The sequence below is a fragment of the Corvus brachyrhynchos genome, unplaced genomic scaffold (assembly GCF_000691975.1).
Source record: "Corvus brachyrhynchos isolate BGI_N302 unplaced genomic scaffold, ASM69197v1 scaffold79, whole genome shotgun sequence".
Classification (NCBI taxonomy): domain Eukaryota; kingdom Metazoa; phylum Chordata; class Aves; order Passeriformes; family Corvidae; genus Corvus; species Corvus brachyrhynchos.
Window position 1 is genome coordinate 641,670 of NW_008240023.1, and position 15,816 is coordinate 657,485.

General features: G+C 50.8%; 1 protein-coding gene across 1 annotated transcript in view; it reads right to left on the reverse strand.

Annotated features, from left to right (window-relative positions):
* TWIST2 (twist family bHLH transcription factor 2) overlaps positions 1 to 15,294 on the reverse strand; it is a 28,702-nt gene extending 13,408 nt beyond the window's left edge. The window contains exon 1 of the mRNA XM_008640707.2: positions 14,517 to 15,294. Within this exon, the coding sequence (XP_008638929.1) occupies positions 14,546 to 15,028 (483 nt within the window). The 5' untranslated portion in view covers positions 15,029 to 15,294 and the 3' untranslated portion in view covers positions 14,517 to 14,545. The remainder of the gene's footprint in view (positions 1 to 14,516) is intronic.
* Between the last annotated feature and the right edge of the window lie 522 nt (positions 15,295 to 15,816).

Sequence of the window (15,816 nt, forward strand, 5' to 3'; positions counted from 1 at the left end):
GTGATTGGTATCTGCTCTGAGGGGATCTGCTCCCCTTTTCCACGGATGCAAAGATCCTCCTGCGTGCATGGGCTGGGGCCGAATTTTTGGGGACTCACTGCCTGGCCCCCTGCTGAGATCCAGCCAAGTCATCCTGTTGGCTGAGCAAGGGAATGCCTGTGGGCTGCCTTCCCAGGACAAGGAGCTGTCTGGTCCAGGGACCAGACACATCTGTGGAGACAGCCCAGGACATGTAGGGACAGCTCTGAACCAACTTGTGCCTTCACCTGGACTTGAGCTGTGTATTCCAAACCTGACAGTGCTGCTTTATCCTTACTTAGGTTGGTCTTGTATGTTAGGGGTTTTAGTTTTCCCAAGAGATCCAAGGAGTAACTAAATGATAAAGGCTGTTGGATACAAGTTTAGGCTGGAATTCTCAAAAGGATGAAGGAAGCTTTCAAGAAAACTTGGTATCTATCAAAAAACTCCCAGCTCTGAAAGGGCCCTAAATCTCTTTGGCTTCAGCCTGCTTGTCAGCCCCTGTCCCTTCCCCAAAAATGGGTCAGAGGAAGGTGGCCCTGGCTGTTTGAAGCTGTGCTGGGGAGCGGGCAGTGCCACAGAGAGGGTTCAATCATTTTGTGATGCTTCAGCTCTGGGGTTTGACCCTGTTAGTGCTGCTCAGACAGAGCATCCTGGCTGGGTGGGCAGCTCTGAGGCCACCAGGAGGAATTTTAACCTCCCACATCCCTCGGCGTTGTGCTGTGCTTTCCCCTGGTTTGGGGCTCCTCGCTGTGTGCCAGGCTTGGCTCAGTGCCAGCAAGGACAGGCTGACCTGTGTGAGCACTCCTGGAAGCTCCCAAAATATCCCCTATCTCACTGATTAAGGCTCCGCCCTCACACAAGGCCCCAACAGATTATGTAATGTCTTCATTTAGCAATTAATGTAGAAGTTTTAGTGGGGTAAAGTTCCAGCCTTTGAGTTTTAGGTGGAAAAGCTTGAGCACGTAATCTTTGAAGAGTTCAAAACTAGCAAAAAAGAGCTTAAAGTAAAATGCATTTTCTGGAATCCTGTCCCAATTCACGTCTGATTAGGGCTGGAAATTGCCTTTGGAATGGGGAGGAAAATTACTCCAAGAGGTATTTGGGTCTGAATTATCCATCAGCACTACTCAGGCAGTTTTCCCTGCCCTGAGTTTTGCATCTGTGTGCTGACCAGAATGGTGACTTGTATTTTTATTTAAAGCATCCCCATCCCTACAGAAACCTCTGGTGGTTTGTGAACCACAGCGCTGCCGATTTCAATCATGCCTAAATATCGAAGGCGAGCCTGATTTGTGCTGGAAGTGCTTGCTCATCAGCTTTCCCTTTAATCAGTGGGGTTGTTGGGACTCTCCAGCCCCCCTTGGCTGCCCTGGTCGCTTTGCAGGATCCTGCTCGAACCGGAGGCCTCGGGATGGCTCCGGCCCAAGTGACCTCCTCAGGATCCTGGTGCAGAATTCTCCTGGTGGTACCCTGAGATCAGCAGATGCTGGCCTTTCTCTCAACTCCCACTCAGTGCCTCAAATCCCAGGGAAAGCTCTCCTTCCGCTGCTACACCCTCTGCTTTGAAGACAAAAGATGATTCAACAAGATATTGGAGGGGGGTGTGGGGGTGTTGGATGGTTCAGTTGCCTTCCAAAACTCACAGGGCTTTCCAAAGCTGGAACTAGGACATTTCCAAAGCTGGAATTAGGATGTTTCCATGCACAGCCTGCCCTCTCCAGAGCTTCCCTGGCACTGATGCACAGCAGGACCTGCAGCAAAGCTAATTCTCCTACTCGCAATTCTTCTCCCAGCCCTTCCCCAGTTACCCAGCTGAGATGTCCTTTGCCTCCCAGCCCCAAAAAAGCAGCCTGTGGATAAATTATTTGGGATCATAAGGGATATGACGAGTCTTTGCAGCTCCAAGGAGAGTCTGGGTGCACCCAGTGGGTACCTATGGAACCAGAGTCCTGCTATTGGTTTGAGCTGTATTTTATTTTATTCATGGCACAGCCTCTCTCTGCTTGTTTGGGAAGTTATTCCCTGCCTTTGCTGCCTGGAGCAGATCCCAGAGAGCAGCACAGCCTGCTCTTTTTATTATCTGCCCCACTAATGCCTCCTTTTTATTTTTTATTTTTGCCCTCCCTCCTTAGGTCGCTTGTTTTGGGTCACTTTATTCTCAGCACTGACCCCACGGCAGGGTTTTCCAGCTCTGTTGCTTCTGTGACTCAGGAGGGATGTTTTGCTCTCATTTATTAGTTTTTCTGGCCAGAATACAAGAGGTTAAACACTTTGGAGAAGCTTATTCTGTATTTACGGCCGAGGTAGGTTTCTAAATCAACAGTAGGTCGTGTATTGGAGTGACTCACAGAGCTGCTTAACCTTTTTCCTTCCGTTTTTGTCCCTCTCCAAATCCGAGGAACATCTGCAGTTTAGATCTCTGTGATGAGGAGCTGCGAAACGAATAGAAACGGCCGAATGTAAATCCAGCCTGGTGGCACGTGAATGCCTTCTGTGCTGGCAAGGTCCTGCCTGCTGGGGACGTGCCAAGGTGGGCACTGCAAGTGTTGACATCTGCTTTTTGGGGGGGAAATGGAGGCAAAATTGCAGGGCAAGGTGGGCGTGGGCTGGGAGTACGTTCAGCCTGGCCCCTCCAGTTTAGAGAGATGAGCCCAGGGTGGGCTGTGGGTGCAAGGAGAGCAAAACCCACCGGTGCCATCCCATCAAATGGTCACGAAAGAGGTGTCACCCTCTCACTTAGCCCAGAGGCTCTGGTGGAAAGTGTCCATCAGAGGAAAGGGCCCCAAAATCCCGCGGCACTTTTGCTCCCTGCCAGAAACAGTGGGAAACGGGCTGGAGGTGGACAGAGCAGATGGGAGCAAGCTGGGGGCTCCTTCCTCAGCCATCACCTCTGCAGTTTGCTGTGCTTCAAACCCCCTTTTCCCATGGATATTTACAGACCCCCCCCTTTTTCCTGAGCAGCAGAGCAGGCCTGAGACATTTTCACTCCCAAATCGCAGCCAAACCCCTGCCCAGCAGCATTCAGTGACTCTCTTCTAAGGAATGTGTGGAATCTCTCAGATTTTGGGGTTCGTCCCTCTCCTCTCCCTGCCCCAGGAGCTTTCAGGATGGTCCTGCCAGCTCTGTGTGCAGTTTTTGGGGGTCTCTGCTGGGTCTAGGCCTGTGCAGGAGCCCTGTGGGCACAGCATCTCTCTGGGGTCCAGATGCTCCTCATGCACCCCAATCTTTAAAGGAATTCAGTCCCTCAGGGAAGGGCAGATGCTTTCTGTTGGTACCAGCAGCTCTGGGGGATGCTTGTCCTGCAGGATTTGGGCTGACCTGGGAGGCCTGAGAGGTTTCTTTTCTTGCGTTTAGACCACAAATTGCCTTGCTCTCAACGCCTGCCAGCTCTCTGGGGTTTTCCCCCATGAAAGGACTGCACTGCCCAACCCTCTTGGAGTCATCTTTTAAAATCTGGGTTGTTTATTGAAGTGGCTGTTGGTAAAGGAATGGAGTAGACCTGTGCTTGTTGTGTTTGGAGCTAATTTACAATCTCCTGTTAAGAGGAGGACAGGGCAGGTTTAATCACATTCTCAGGAAAACAGAGCAGAGAAATGGGATTTTTTTTATAAAAAAGAATTTTCTATCAGAAAGGCAGCTGTGGCTGCAAGGTGGAAGCACCTCTGATGCTGCACTCTGACCCTAAATTAAATAACCTGGGAGTCTGTTCTCCTGATGATCTGATGCGGGATGTGCCCAGTGCAAAATTTGGTTCCTCCTTTTCTTGGGCAGTGAGACAGCTCCTGGCTGCTCCCAGGTATTCCATGTGCTCCCTGTTAGGCACACAGGGGATGTTCCCCTTGGTTGCAACCCCAACCCCACCTTATTCTTCATTTAATGCCGTTTATCCTGCCCTCTAGTGCCAGCAGGTGCTGAGTCAGCAGCTGCTGCGGTTTTCCACCTTTTCCATCTCCCAGCCTGGGAATCTGCTGCTGCTGCTGGGGCTGCCAGGGCGGGGAGCGCTGCCAGAAATGTTTGTGCACCGCTGGGATGTGTTGGGAATGGGTACCTCAGAGCAGCTTTGGAGCGAGCACGGTTGCTTGGAAGGACCTTTTGGAGATGTTTGCAAGGAAAACGAGCCTTGTGAGGGAAATGGGAATACACGTGGCAGGCTGTGTGAAGGGAGCCTTTGGAGTTCAGGAGGTTGTTTCAGTGATGAGCTTAAAATGAAATCTTCAAGCCTCGCTGGGATGTGTTGGGAATGGGTACCTCAGAGCAGCTTTGGAGCGAGCACGGTTGCTTGGAAGGACCTTTTGGAGATGTTTGCAAGGAAAACGAGCCTTGTGAGGGAAATGGGAATACACGTGGCAGGCTGTGTGAAGGGAGCCTTTGGAGTTCAGGAGGTTGTTTCAGTGATGAGCTTAAAATGAAATCTTCAAGCCTGGGAAGTGCTTGGAGATGCTGGGGACAGGCAGGGCTGGGATAACACCTGGAAACGGATGTCTTGCTTTTCTCTTGAAGAAAAGGGGGAATAATTTCCTGTTTGAGGAGACATCTGAGAGCCTTTTGTCACCCACTCTGCTGGGAGGGGAGGAGAGAGGAGGCTCACCCAGCCACATCCTGGGGTCTGCAGGCACATCAGTGCTCCCCAGATCTCCCCCAAGCCCATCACACACCTCCCTCCCTCCTACTGCTGCGACCCTCCTGCTGTTTTGAAGACCCCAGCAGACAGAAGCTTTAGGGTTTAGAGTGCAGGGACACCAAGGCTGCCGAGCTGGGTGTCCATGCAGCCGGGCAGGACGGGGCCCGCCGCAGCTTTTGCACAATTTCCTGGGTTATTTCAAGCTGTGGGGAAGGTCCAGCCGTGCATGGGAGGGGCAGGCAGGGCTGTGGTACGCAAGCAAGGCTGCAGAAAATGGAAAAACAGCCTTGGATAAGTCTCCTCCTCCCCTGTCCCCTGGTCTTGGATCTGAAACTGGGGAAAGGCGGGGGGGGGGGAACACCACAACAACACCCCAAGCCTGTGAGGTGACCCCTGGTTTTGCTGTGCTGACGCTGGCGGAGCTGTTAGGGTGGGTTTGTTTCTTTAAGGTGTCTCCCAGAGGGAGGATCAGCCAAATGCGATGTGGCAGCTCTGGTAACTCCTCTTGGCTCTCAGCACGGCCCTCGCTGATCACACAACTTGCTAGTGAAGAAGGTACAGCTGTCCAGGCCTTGGCAGGCGTCCCCACCCTCCTCTTGCTGCCAAATCCTCGCTCGCTTTTTTATAAAAATTCTTAGTTTCCTCAGAGAATGGAAATGGAGCAGCCTCATCTGCCTCCCAGCCCCTTCCAACGCCTCCTGGACCTGCTGGAGTAAAGCCTGGTGTCCCTGCATCCCTCCGTGGTGCTGGGATGTTGGCAGCCAGGGAGAGCCCCGGTTCCAGGGCTCCTGCCCTGCTCTGAGGGGCTGGGGGGGACCAGGGTGAAAGGTTGGGGTCCCAGCAGTGCCTGCACATGGCTGGAGCTGTGCTGGGGGTGGTTTGGATGGCATGGGCATTCCCAGCTCTCATAGACACCTGCGAGAAGGGAACCAGTGGGAGGTGGGGGTAAGAGCAAGCTCACCACGGGGCCAGCAACTCTCCTGAGGCCCTTCCCTGGCTGTGCCACAGCTGCAGAGCTGGAAGTGCCTCATTATCCCTGTTTGCACCTCGATGGAGCAGCTCCAATCACCCAGGTCCCGAATTGTCCCAGCAGCCAGACCCCCTGAAAAGCTTCAGGCATTGATTCCTGGCCTGGGCTCCCTGCGAGAGCTCCAGGAAACCTTCACCTCCTCCTCTCCCTCCTTCAGAAATGACCCAAACCCCCCTGGTTTTGGAACATTTTAGCAATTTTAAGGATGTGCCTGATCTACAGAAGAGCTGCAAGGCGGCCTGAGCAGTGCAGCGGATGAGTAATTCAAGGAGGGGGGGAGCCTATGGATTTCCTCTCCAGAAAGCGCTTTTGGATCTTCAAACAACGCAAATGTGGCTGGAGCCATCGAGAGGCTGTGCAGTAGCATTTTAGAGAAAGATTAAGGAAAAACAGCACTGGGGAACAAAAGGACATTTCACAGCTGGTGAGATGATGGCATTAGGAAGCTCCCAACATGCCCTGAACAGGAGGTTTATTTTCTGGAGGAGCAGGGATGAGTGGGCAGATCTAAGAATTGTCCTTGGGACTTGTACATGTGCCTCAGGCTCTGCAGTGGGCATGAAAACCTTGCTAATTGCAGCAGAAAATGAGCCGGTAATGGCAAATACGAGAACAATAAACCAGTATGAAAAAGGGGGAATGGATTTGCAAGTACTGCTGTATTTAAGGCCAGGTGTTCTTCTCTCTGGTTCTGACACGATAATCCTGAAAAATCATATGATTCCGTGAGTTGATAATGACATTTTAGCCTGAAAAATCATATGATTCCATGAATTGATTCTGGCATGATTAGCCTGAAAAACCTTATGATTCCATGAATTGATTCTGGCATGATTAGCCTGAAAAATAATATGATTCTGTGAATTGATACTGACATTTTTAGCCTGAAAAATCTTACGATTCTACGAATATGCACAGCTAAAGAATAGCTACAATTTTCAGAGCCGGGTCTGTGTCCCTCGACAGCTTTAAAATATTTACCTTTTGCCACTCATCGAGAGTGAAAGTATTGCCCGGTTTACAAAATAACGGCGCTTAGGAGGAAAGCTTTCGGATTAACTCGGTCCTGTTGAAAATCGGCATGTTTTGAGCTCCCAGTTCCGTATCCTCAGCCCTCTGGGCACATGGCAAAGCCCTGGGGGTGCCTGGAATTGTATTTTTGGTGTGACAGGGTCTTTTTGGAGGTGCTTTCCACTACCAATTTCCCTGGCATGAACAGGGAAAGCAGCGGTGAGTTACTCCTTTGCGCGCGTTATAACGAGAAATATTGATCATTAGGCTGTTTGATTTTAAAGTTTCCAAGGGGATCACTTGAAAAGGATCTCTGATCTCCGCTGTTCTTGAGGTACAAGCTGATTTAAACATTTCAAAAGCCTGAGCCTCTTCTCTGTCCCAAAACCCAAGTGCAAACTCATCACATCGCGATGGAGGTGAGAGCGCTGCGCTCCAGCTCCCTTCCAACAGCAAAGATTTCAGGCCCAGCTGGTATAAAACAGATTATTTAGTGCTGGCAATCCCTGGAATCTATTAAACAGCCCCTTTCGTGGCCAGGGATGAAAAAGCCCTTGTAAAATGCTGGGTTGTTCCGTGCACAAACCCCCACGGAGCTGGGAGGGAGCTTTGGAGATCGCGGGGCCGTGCCTGGAGCGTCGCGCTCGCAACCAGTGCAGCAAAAAGGGCTTGGTGCTAGCAGAAATTTCCTGGGCTCATCAGGCAAAATAATTAAGCGAAACAAATTAAAATATGCAGGATAGCCATCCTATCTAATGTGTAAGAATGCAGGTTAGTATGCTGTGTGCAGAGTGCTTGTGTAAAAGCCGATATTACCTCATCCGGCCTGTTTTTATCATGTGGTTTTATGCCCTGGTTTCTCACTGGGAAATTTCCATGGGGACAATTCCCAGATGTTCCTGCACAGGCTCAATTCCTGCCACCCATCCCATGCTCTGGAGCCCACTGAGGCAAGCTCACCTGTGTGTTTGGGGGAAGAAAGTCTCAAACTCATAAGAATCGGCAAAAAAGTACCTGTGGCATGAATTTTGTGGGGTTGTGGCATGGAGGTGGTGCTGGGCATCCCAGTGGGACACATGAAAAGGACAGAGGGAGGCAGCTGCTCAGCTGGAGCAAATTGGAAACCTATTTTCCCCATCCAAACCCCTTTAATTGATGGGTTGTTAATAAATTTCGTTGCGTCTCTGTCCTGGCCATATTCAGGGTGGGATTTTTTGTGCTGCAAGCGTGGTCCTGACAGAATCCATAGGGCCATGGCACTGGGGTTTCTGGTGGGCCCAGGTGGGTTTTGCACAGCTGGACTAAACTATAAACTCCTTTCTTGTCCTCAGCAAGGTGGTTTATCTGCAGTTTCCAATGCCAAGCTGTTTTCTGGGAAGTATCTCCCTGTTCACCTTCCTCCTGGGTCCACAATTCTATTTGGTTCTTTCCTCACCTTTCTCAGCTTCCCCTCCCAGACAGGAATTCTGCCTAAGGAGCCACATCACACAGAGAAGTTCCACCGTGATGTGCATAAAATTTACCAAAAGGGTCAGCCACGAATGTGCATTTTTGTGTCTCTGGCAGGTTAATTTTGTTGAGGAGCTTGGTTTTGGGGACACTGAGTGTGGATGCTGTGGGGAACCCCTCCAGCCACCCAGAATACTGGTTTTTCTATGAAAGCCTCTCCCTGGCTCCATCCCACCCTAGTGAAATTTCCAAGCTGGATTAACTAATTTTTTTTAATAGGAAGCTCAGCACAGCCGTGATTCCCCCATTTCAGCAGAGCAATTGGGTTTATTTACATTTAAGCACAAACATATGACTTTTAAAGGAAGCTCGAACAGCTAAAACCGAGGGCATAATCAGATAAATGACTGCATGAGGATTTCTGGTGGCTAAACTCACCCCAAACCCACTTCATACATTTTAAAGCACGACTTTGGCAGGTCTAATATCTCTTAAGGAAATGCTTCTTGGGGGTGGCAGCTAACAAGGCAAAACTCTCTTATTAGGAATTCAATTAAAGCTAGGCCAGGCTTACTGGACCTCTTCCAGTAAATATACATCAAGCTGAACCCGTAGACATCTGTCTCTTCTCTCGCTCCCAGCTCCTCCTTTTGCTGTTTTCCAAGCTGTGGTTAAAAGGTGAGGAGGAGATGGGAGGAAGAGGAGGGACTGTCGCTCGCCCTAGAGTGCAGGGCACAAGGATTATTTTCTGGTTTGCTGTCCGACCACTTTTGTGATCTGGGGGAGAACGGATCTGCCTCAATCCCATCCCTTGCCGAAACACAGGTGTAAAAAAAAAAAAACAATTAAAAATCCTAAATCACATAATTATAACAAAGAGAGGTTGGATCCAGGTGGATCCCGGCCCCCGGGTGCTGGTTTGGCAATGAAGAATCCACGCTGCCTTTCCTGCGCTCGTTTTGGAGTAGTAGAGCAAAACACCTTTTCCACCCAAAAGGCTCAGAGCTCGGGAGAAGCGCCCGGAGAAGTCGGGGATCTAATCCGGAGAATTCAGGGATCTAATCCAGAGAATTCAGGGATCTAATCCGGAGAATTCAGGGGTCCAATGGTCACTCTGAGCCCGCTGTTACCAGCAGGGTTTAGGAGTTGTTGCCGCTTATTTAACGTTTTTATGGCAGTGGTAACCAAACCTCCCTGTCCCGTTTGCACCCTCCTCCTGCAAGGAACCTGTCTCCAAATTACTGCTGCTGCCTCTCTTGGGTAGACTGGTTTATTCTTTCCCCTCCTTCCCGAGGGAAAACCCTCCTTACTGCTGAACAGTGAAAACCTTGGGCTCTAAGGGTGACAGACCACGAATAAAATTCAGAGAGGGACCCTCTATTTTACCCCCCAAATCCCCGCTCTAAGGCAGGAGGAAAAATACATCCCAAAGGGTCCCGGAGCCCTGATTCCCATGTTTTGCTGCACAGCTGCCAGGAGAAGGATGAGGGCACTGGGGTTGGGGGGACTGGCTGGGGCTGGCGTGGAAATGGTTAAAGGGATGGGTCTGAGGGCAAGGGCTGCCTCGCCTTGATTTATGGGCTGGCTGAGTTAATTTGCTCTTTTGTGTGTGATTAGTTGTTGTTGCTGAGTGGTCATCTTCCACAACTACAAATCTAATTAATGCCGGGGTGCCAAGTGTTGGTTTGGTGTTTTGTTTTGGGGTCTTTTTAAATCCCTGGCAAATATTGCTACTGTTTCAATTCTTGAGAACTGATCATTAATTAGTATGAGTCTGCTAATACCCAGCTAGAGGGTTGCTTGGCTTTCCTCACTTCCAAATTTGCCTGAAGAAGGAAATCGGGGGCTGTGGTGACTCTCCGAGCAACCCACCGAGGTGTCTGGTGGGATCGGCAGCTTGCAAGGAGCGATCTGCTTTTTTTCCCCCTTCCCAATTTTCTGCAAAACCTGGGAAGAGGGGTGAAAAAGCTCCCCGAAATGTCTGCTTTCCCCAAGCAGCTCTAAGTGCCTGGCGGCATTTCGAGCTCGCTCTGTGCTTCGGGCTTGTGGTGCCGTCCCTTTCCATGTTCGTGGCCTCGTCAAACCATTGCTGCAGCTCTCCAGCAAGACATAAATTCTGGAGGGCTTGGGCTCGGAGATTTCAAAGTCGTGCTGAAGCACATGGAAATGATTCTCAGGGCTGCGGCTATACCCAAAAGAGATCTCAGCGGTGCTTACAGGATCTGTCCCGGCTCTGTAAGAGCCCGCTGTGATCTCCAAGGCTCATTTATCACTGCTACCTACAACTGCAGGAGATATGCCCCCAAAAAGCACCGAAGGAAGGAATGCGAGGGGAGAAGCGTTTCGGTCTCCCCCTTTGTTTTAATGAGGATGCTTTGAAAATTAGCGCTGCTCTGCCGAGCTGCGCGGTGTGAGGATGACTAATTTGGAGACAAATTAGGTCTACTTAGCCGAAATGTCTGCCCCGATTGTTCCCTTAATGACCCTTCAACGCACATCTCTCCCGATAGGACTTTTACCGCAGCTCTGCCTCCAGCAGATTAAGTAATAACATGTTTTTACCACTTTTCTAAGCGCTCCTTCGGACCCGATCCAACATTTCCCCTCCGCCATGCGTGTCCCCAGCTCTTTCTGATGGGTAATTCATTTATTTGCGTCTAGCCCCTGGCAGATTTGTCTCTTCGCATGTCTCCTTCTCCGGAGCGTTTCCCTCGCACCCTCTTTTTCAAAGCTCCCTGAGCCTGAGCGTTTTTTGGCTGACTGCAGCGTGTTTGGTGTCTGCTGGGTAACAGATTTATCCTTTCCCAAGGAAAGACACGAACGTAAACAGAGGATCCAAAATGCATTTTGCTGGGCTTTTTAAATGCGCTGAGATGAAACCCCCGCCCCCCCCCGCCGCTACAAGGCTATTAATGTAAATACCAAACTTTACAATCCTTCCTGTCAAGGAAACTTATTTACATTTTTTGAAGGATGCGTATAAAAAAAATGGGGCTTTTGGGACAAAAAGGGCTTCGTTCCAGTGTCGCTACACCCCCAGTTCACTGTGCTGCTCTCATACACTATAGAATTAGGTTTTGTTCCCAGGGCCAGCAGAGATAACATCTGTTTGCTTCTTTAAGGAGAAAATGAAATAGGATGCTGGTGTTTTATACTGGGAACAGCCCTGCGAGTCTGAAGGGGCGATGGAATGAGGGCTGTGGATCGAACACACGCGTTAAACGGGGCTTCTCCAGCATGAGAAAGGTGGGGAAGGGGTTACCAGCGGCAGTGCCAGCCCAGGGGAGGCAAAGGGCTCGTGCCCAGTGAGTGGGAAGAAGGGGCAGACTGGTCTTACTGGTGCGGGGCTCAAGGCTGTGTTGTCCTTTACACTTTGTGCTGGTCCTGCCATCCCGGCTGGACAGGTTTTTTCCCTGCTAAAAGGCATATCAGCAAACATACTGCCTTTTTCCCCCGATTTATTCTTTTCAGTGTAGAGCCTGTGGAACATTCCGAAAGCAAAAGGGAAAGGCGGCTGCAAGGGAAGGGGCGCAGGTGGCGGCCGTGAGGATGGGGAGATGTAGGGGGGAGGAAGGCTCGGCTGAAACATCCCATTGCAGCCCTAGAGGTGCACAAGCTGCGCCTGTTTCTCCTGAAACTCCCAGAGTCAGTTGTCTGGAATTCCGTGGAGCTGAACAGGAAGAGCTCTCGTGGCCAGGGGAGCGAGCAGCAGTGACCTGCTGGCGTTCGCAGGGGCCAGGTGGCATTTTCCCAGTTCCCAAGGCTCTGATTTTCTAATCAGACTGCTCCTCCGATTTCTATTTTGCTTGCAGCCAGAGGGGAACGAGCGTCCCTCCAAGGAGAAAGCCTTTCCTTGCTTCTCTCTCCCCAAAACCTGGGGAAAAGGGAGGACGGCAGCCCAGCCTGAGCAGCGCTCACCCCACGCCTGCAGCTCCTACTCCCTAAGAAAGGCAGGAGCTGATCCCAAATCCACACAGCTATTTCTTGGGGATTGTTTTGTCCATTGAGGCAGCACAGGCTGCTCCCCACTCATCCATAAAATGTCCCACCACCCAACTGTATTTGCCCGTTTTCGAGGGTTTCTTGAGGATCTTGGTGTAGTTTCTTTTTTATTTTCTGGCAGCCGTAATTTCTGTCGCCATAAACGATCGAATTTGACACCGCACCGCACCAGGCCATTTGTCAACAACCTTTTCAACAGTCCAACCACACGCGTGTTCCTGCACACACAGGCACAGGGAAAGGGGGGAAGGTTTGGGATCTTCCTCTGCAAGAGCCGCCCCAGAGCACCGGGTTGGAAGTTGGGTTACGGCGAAGGCGCCGGATTCCGATTCATTCCCAATCAAACCAAAACGTGACGGGGTTTGGTTCTGCATCGTGGTTTTTCTGTAATGTCCTCACAATTTTTTGGGGGGTAGGGACAATCTGAGCACCTACCTATAAAATCTGCCTCATCAGAGCAACGTTAGTAATAATTTAATCGACGTGGGGTTTAAAACGTGGTTTTAAAAAGGCAGGTTTTGCCCCGAACCGTGTGCTAGGAGTGGTTGTGTATTAGATAACAGATTCCCAACCCTCCTTGGCTAATGGCAACACATCATTTGGGAAACAACAGAATCAATGCATTGTTCCAACCCAGCACTTTCCTATTCGGCCAATCTAAACTGCTGAAGAAATATGTGTTCGGGACATTTTACATCTGGTTTTGACAAGAAGCCTGGGGTTTTTTGTGCGTGGGGCTTTTTTTTTTTTTTTTTAATCTGTTTGCTGCAGTTTTTTAGCCAGATTAGCATGGGAAAAGGCTCTCTGTTTTATAAACGGAAGGTTTATCTTTTGAAAAACCCACTCAGCTTTGGATTTTTGCAGTTGAAATCAGGGCAAGGCGTGCAAAAAATAGGAATGCCAGCGATGGCCATAAACCCCACAACAACAGTGTTACCTATTTAAATAAAGCTAAACAACAGGCAGCTTGTGCAATCGGTAGAATAACCAATTTTGGGACATTTTTCATACTTCGGGGACTCACTAGAAGAGCGCGTGGACACGTTAATTGCAGCAAATTCCAAACTATTTCAGGATGCAAGTGAAACATTTACATCTGAAATGGTTTTAAGTCTGTTTTACACTGCTAGTAAGTCCTGGTTTCACATTTTTTAGCTTTTTGAAACGAGGCACTGCAGTTGCATCACGTTTTTGCCTGGTTCTGTATTTTATTTATTCCAACGGGCTGCTCATTGCTGCCCGAACAAAGATGGATTTGCCTCTTTAAACAAACCCGGCCAATGGGCTGGGATAAACTTTCCTCTTCAGTCCTGCACATGATGAAATTATTTCATTTTTACATCACAGGGGTGGTGGGGGAAATGTCCCTTCAGTGTGTTTGCCTGGTGAAACGGGTTCATGGGCTCTGTTTTATGTACGGAGCCCCAGACAGCGCCCAGCCAGACCCAAACTCCGGCTGACACAACGCAGAGCTGCTCTGCTTAATTAGCTGGAGATGAGGGTGTTATTAAAAGCCTTTTTCCCCCTCCTTTCTGACTGTTTATTCCTCCCTCCCTGAATATTACAAATGCAGCTGAAGAGGAAGTAGTTTCCTGCTAATGGAAAGCGATGAGGAAGGGTTTAGTGAGGAGAGTAAATAAGAAACTGCGCCCAACGCCAGCCGCTGCTTCACCGGCTCTTTGGGGAAGGGAAACTGGACAAACCCCCCAAAATTTAGCAGAGTTTCTCCTGTCTCTGTTTGCTTTTTGCTGTGTGAGGGGGAAGGGGCACAGCCCGGGACTGCAGCCGACATCTGCTGCTCGTTTCTTTTAAGAGAAACACAACCTGGGGCGAACCCGTCGCCGAGCCCCGCGTGGGTCCTGCCGACCCCCTGGCCCCCAGCTGGGAGGGGATGTGGCCATCACGGGGCTCAGCGCTGGGGTTTTTGGGGTGCAGACGCCCAGGGAGTGGGGCAGCAGCTGGTTTGGATCCCCTTGTCAGCCTGTTGTGGCCATCACCTTTTCCTCTCTGAGCCCTTCTCCAGAGCGGCGCTTTCTGGCAAATCTCACGCGGTGACCGTTTCCCCTCTGTCCCTCATCATCCAGCTCTCAACACCAACCCCCTCTTTCTCTCCCCCGTTCCCACAGAGCAGAAGCATGCTGATTATTACTTTTCCCCCCCCAAAATTTGGGGCACATCTCATTTTTGCCTTCCTGGAAGCTCCATGTATTTGAATTTCTGCCGGCGCGGGGGGAGCGGGAGGAACTGGACGTGCCTACGCTGCCCTCCGCGTCGGTGACCCCAAACCCATCAGCGTCCCTGGCATTCCACACCACCTCTCCCCGGGCAAAGGAAGCAAACAGACCCGGAGCATCGTCCAGGAGAAGAGAAACGGGTACCTACCCCTTGGGCTGGCCCGGCCTGGGCGGTGGCTAGTGGGAGGCCGACATGGACCACGCTCCCTCCATCCTCCACACGGAGAAGGCATAACTGAGCCTCTCGTGAGCCACGTAACTGCAGCTCGTCATCTTACTGTCCATCTCGTCGCTCTGTAGCACCTGGTAGAGGAAGTCTATGTACCGCGCCGCCAGCTTGAGTGTCTGGATTTTACTCAGTTTGTCAGAGGGCAGCGTGGGGATGATTTTCCTCAGGGCGGCAAAAGCTTCGTTGAGCGACTGAGTCCTCTGCCTCTCTCTGACATTGGCCAGGATCCTCTGGCTCTGCAGTTCTTCGTAAGATTGGGAGCTGGGACTGGACTTTTTCCCCCTCTTCCCTGGGTTGGGGCTGCCATCTTCGCTGGACTTCTTACTGTATCTTCTCTTCCTGCCAAATCTCTTTGGCTGCCTTTCCAGCTCCTCTTCACTGGTCCCCAAGCTATCCACAGGGGAAACAGGAGAACTGGAGCTTTCTTCCATGCTTTCTGCAAGAAGGGGAGGGGAAGAGCCTTTCCCCCCCTCCTTATGTTATGTGAGTGTGTGTGTCTTAAATGTGCTTTAAATTCCTGAGACAGATCCTTTGGAAAAACAGGAGGACTCCTTTTTTCTTTTTTTTTCCTTTTTTTTTTTTTTTTTGCTGACCAAACGTTTTCCAGGTTGCTTGAAGGGCTCTTATTTCAAGGACCGAGGTTGTGTAAAAAAATTGAGGTCTTGGAGAGAGGAAGTTATTCTAACTTTTTGGAAACTTTAGCTGAGCTCAGTTGCTAAATAGTTGTCAGAAGTGAGGGAGGTGCGGGGCTCCCTCCTGATTGGCCGGCCAGGTCGGTGGGAGGAAGGCTTTTCCCCTGCTAAACTTTCACAGTTTTATGTTACACTTAACTAAAATCTTGGGAATGCACCTCGAATCAAAGATAGCTGGCGAACGCCAGCCCCTGCCCCCGGGGATGCTGCGTTTGCAGCACCCCTCCAGGATAACCCCCCGCACCCACCCCGGGGGTTTTTGGGGTGCTGCCTGGGGTCCCGTTCCCAGCTCCGTGGCCAGGCTGCAGAGGTTCCGTGCCCAGACCAGGGGGAGAAGGAGCGAGCCCCATTTTTATGGAATGGGGCCCTATTTTGCAGCCCCCAGTGCTGGGGGTCTTGCGAACCCCCTGTCCTGCAGGGATGGGGTGGGGACCTGCCTCCCCATCCCACAGGGTGACCTCGGAGTGGCAGAAGTTCCCTGGGGCACGCTGAGCTATGGGAATGGTGGAGATTTGGGGGCAGAGGGG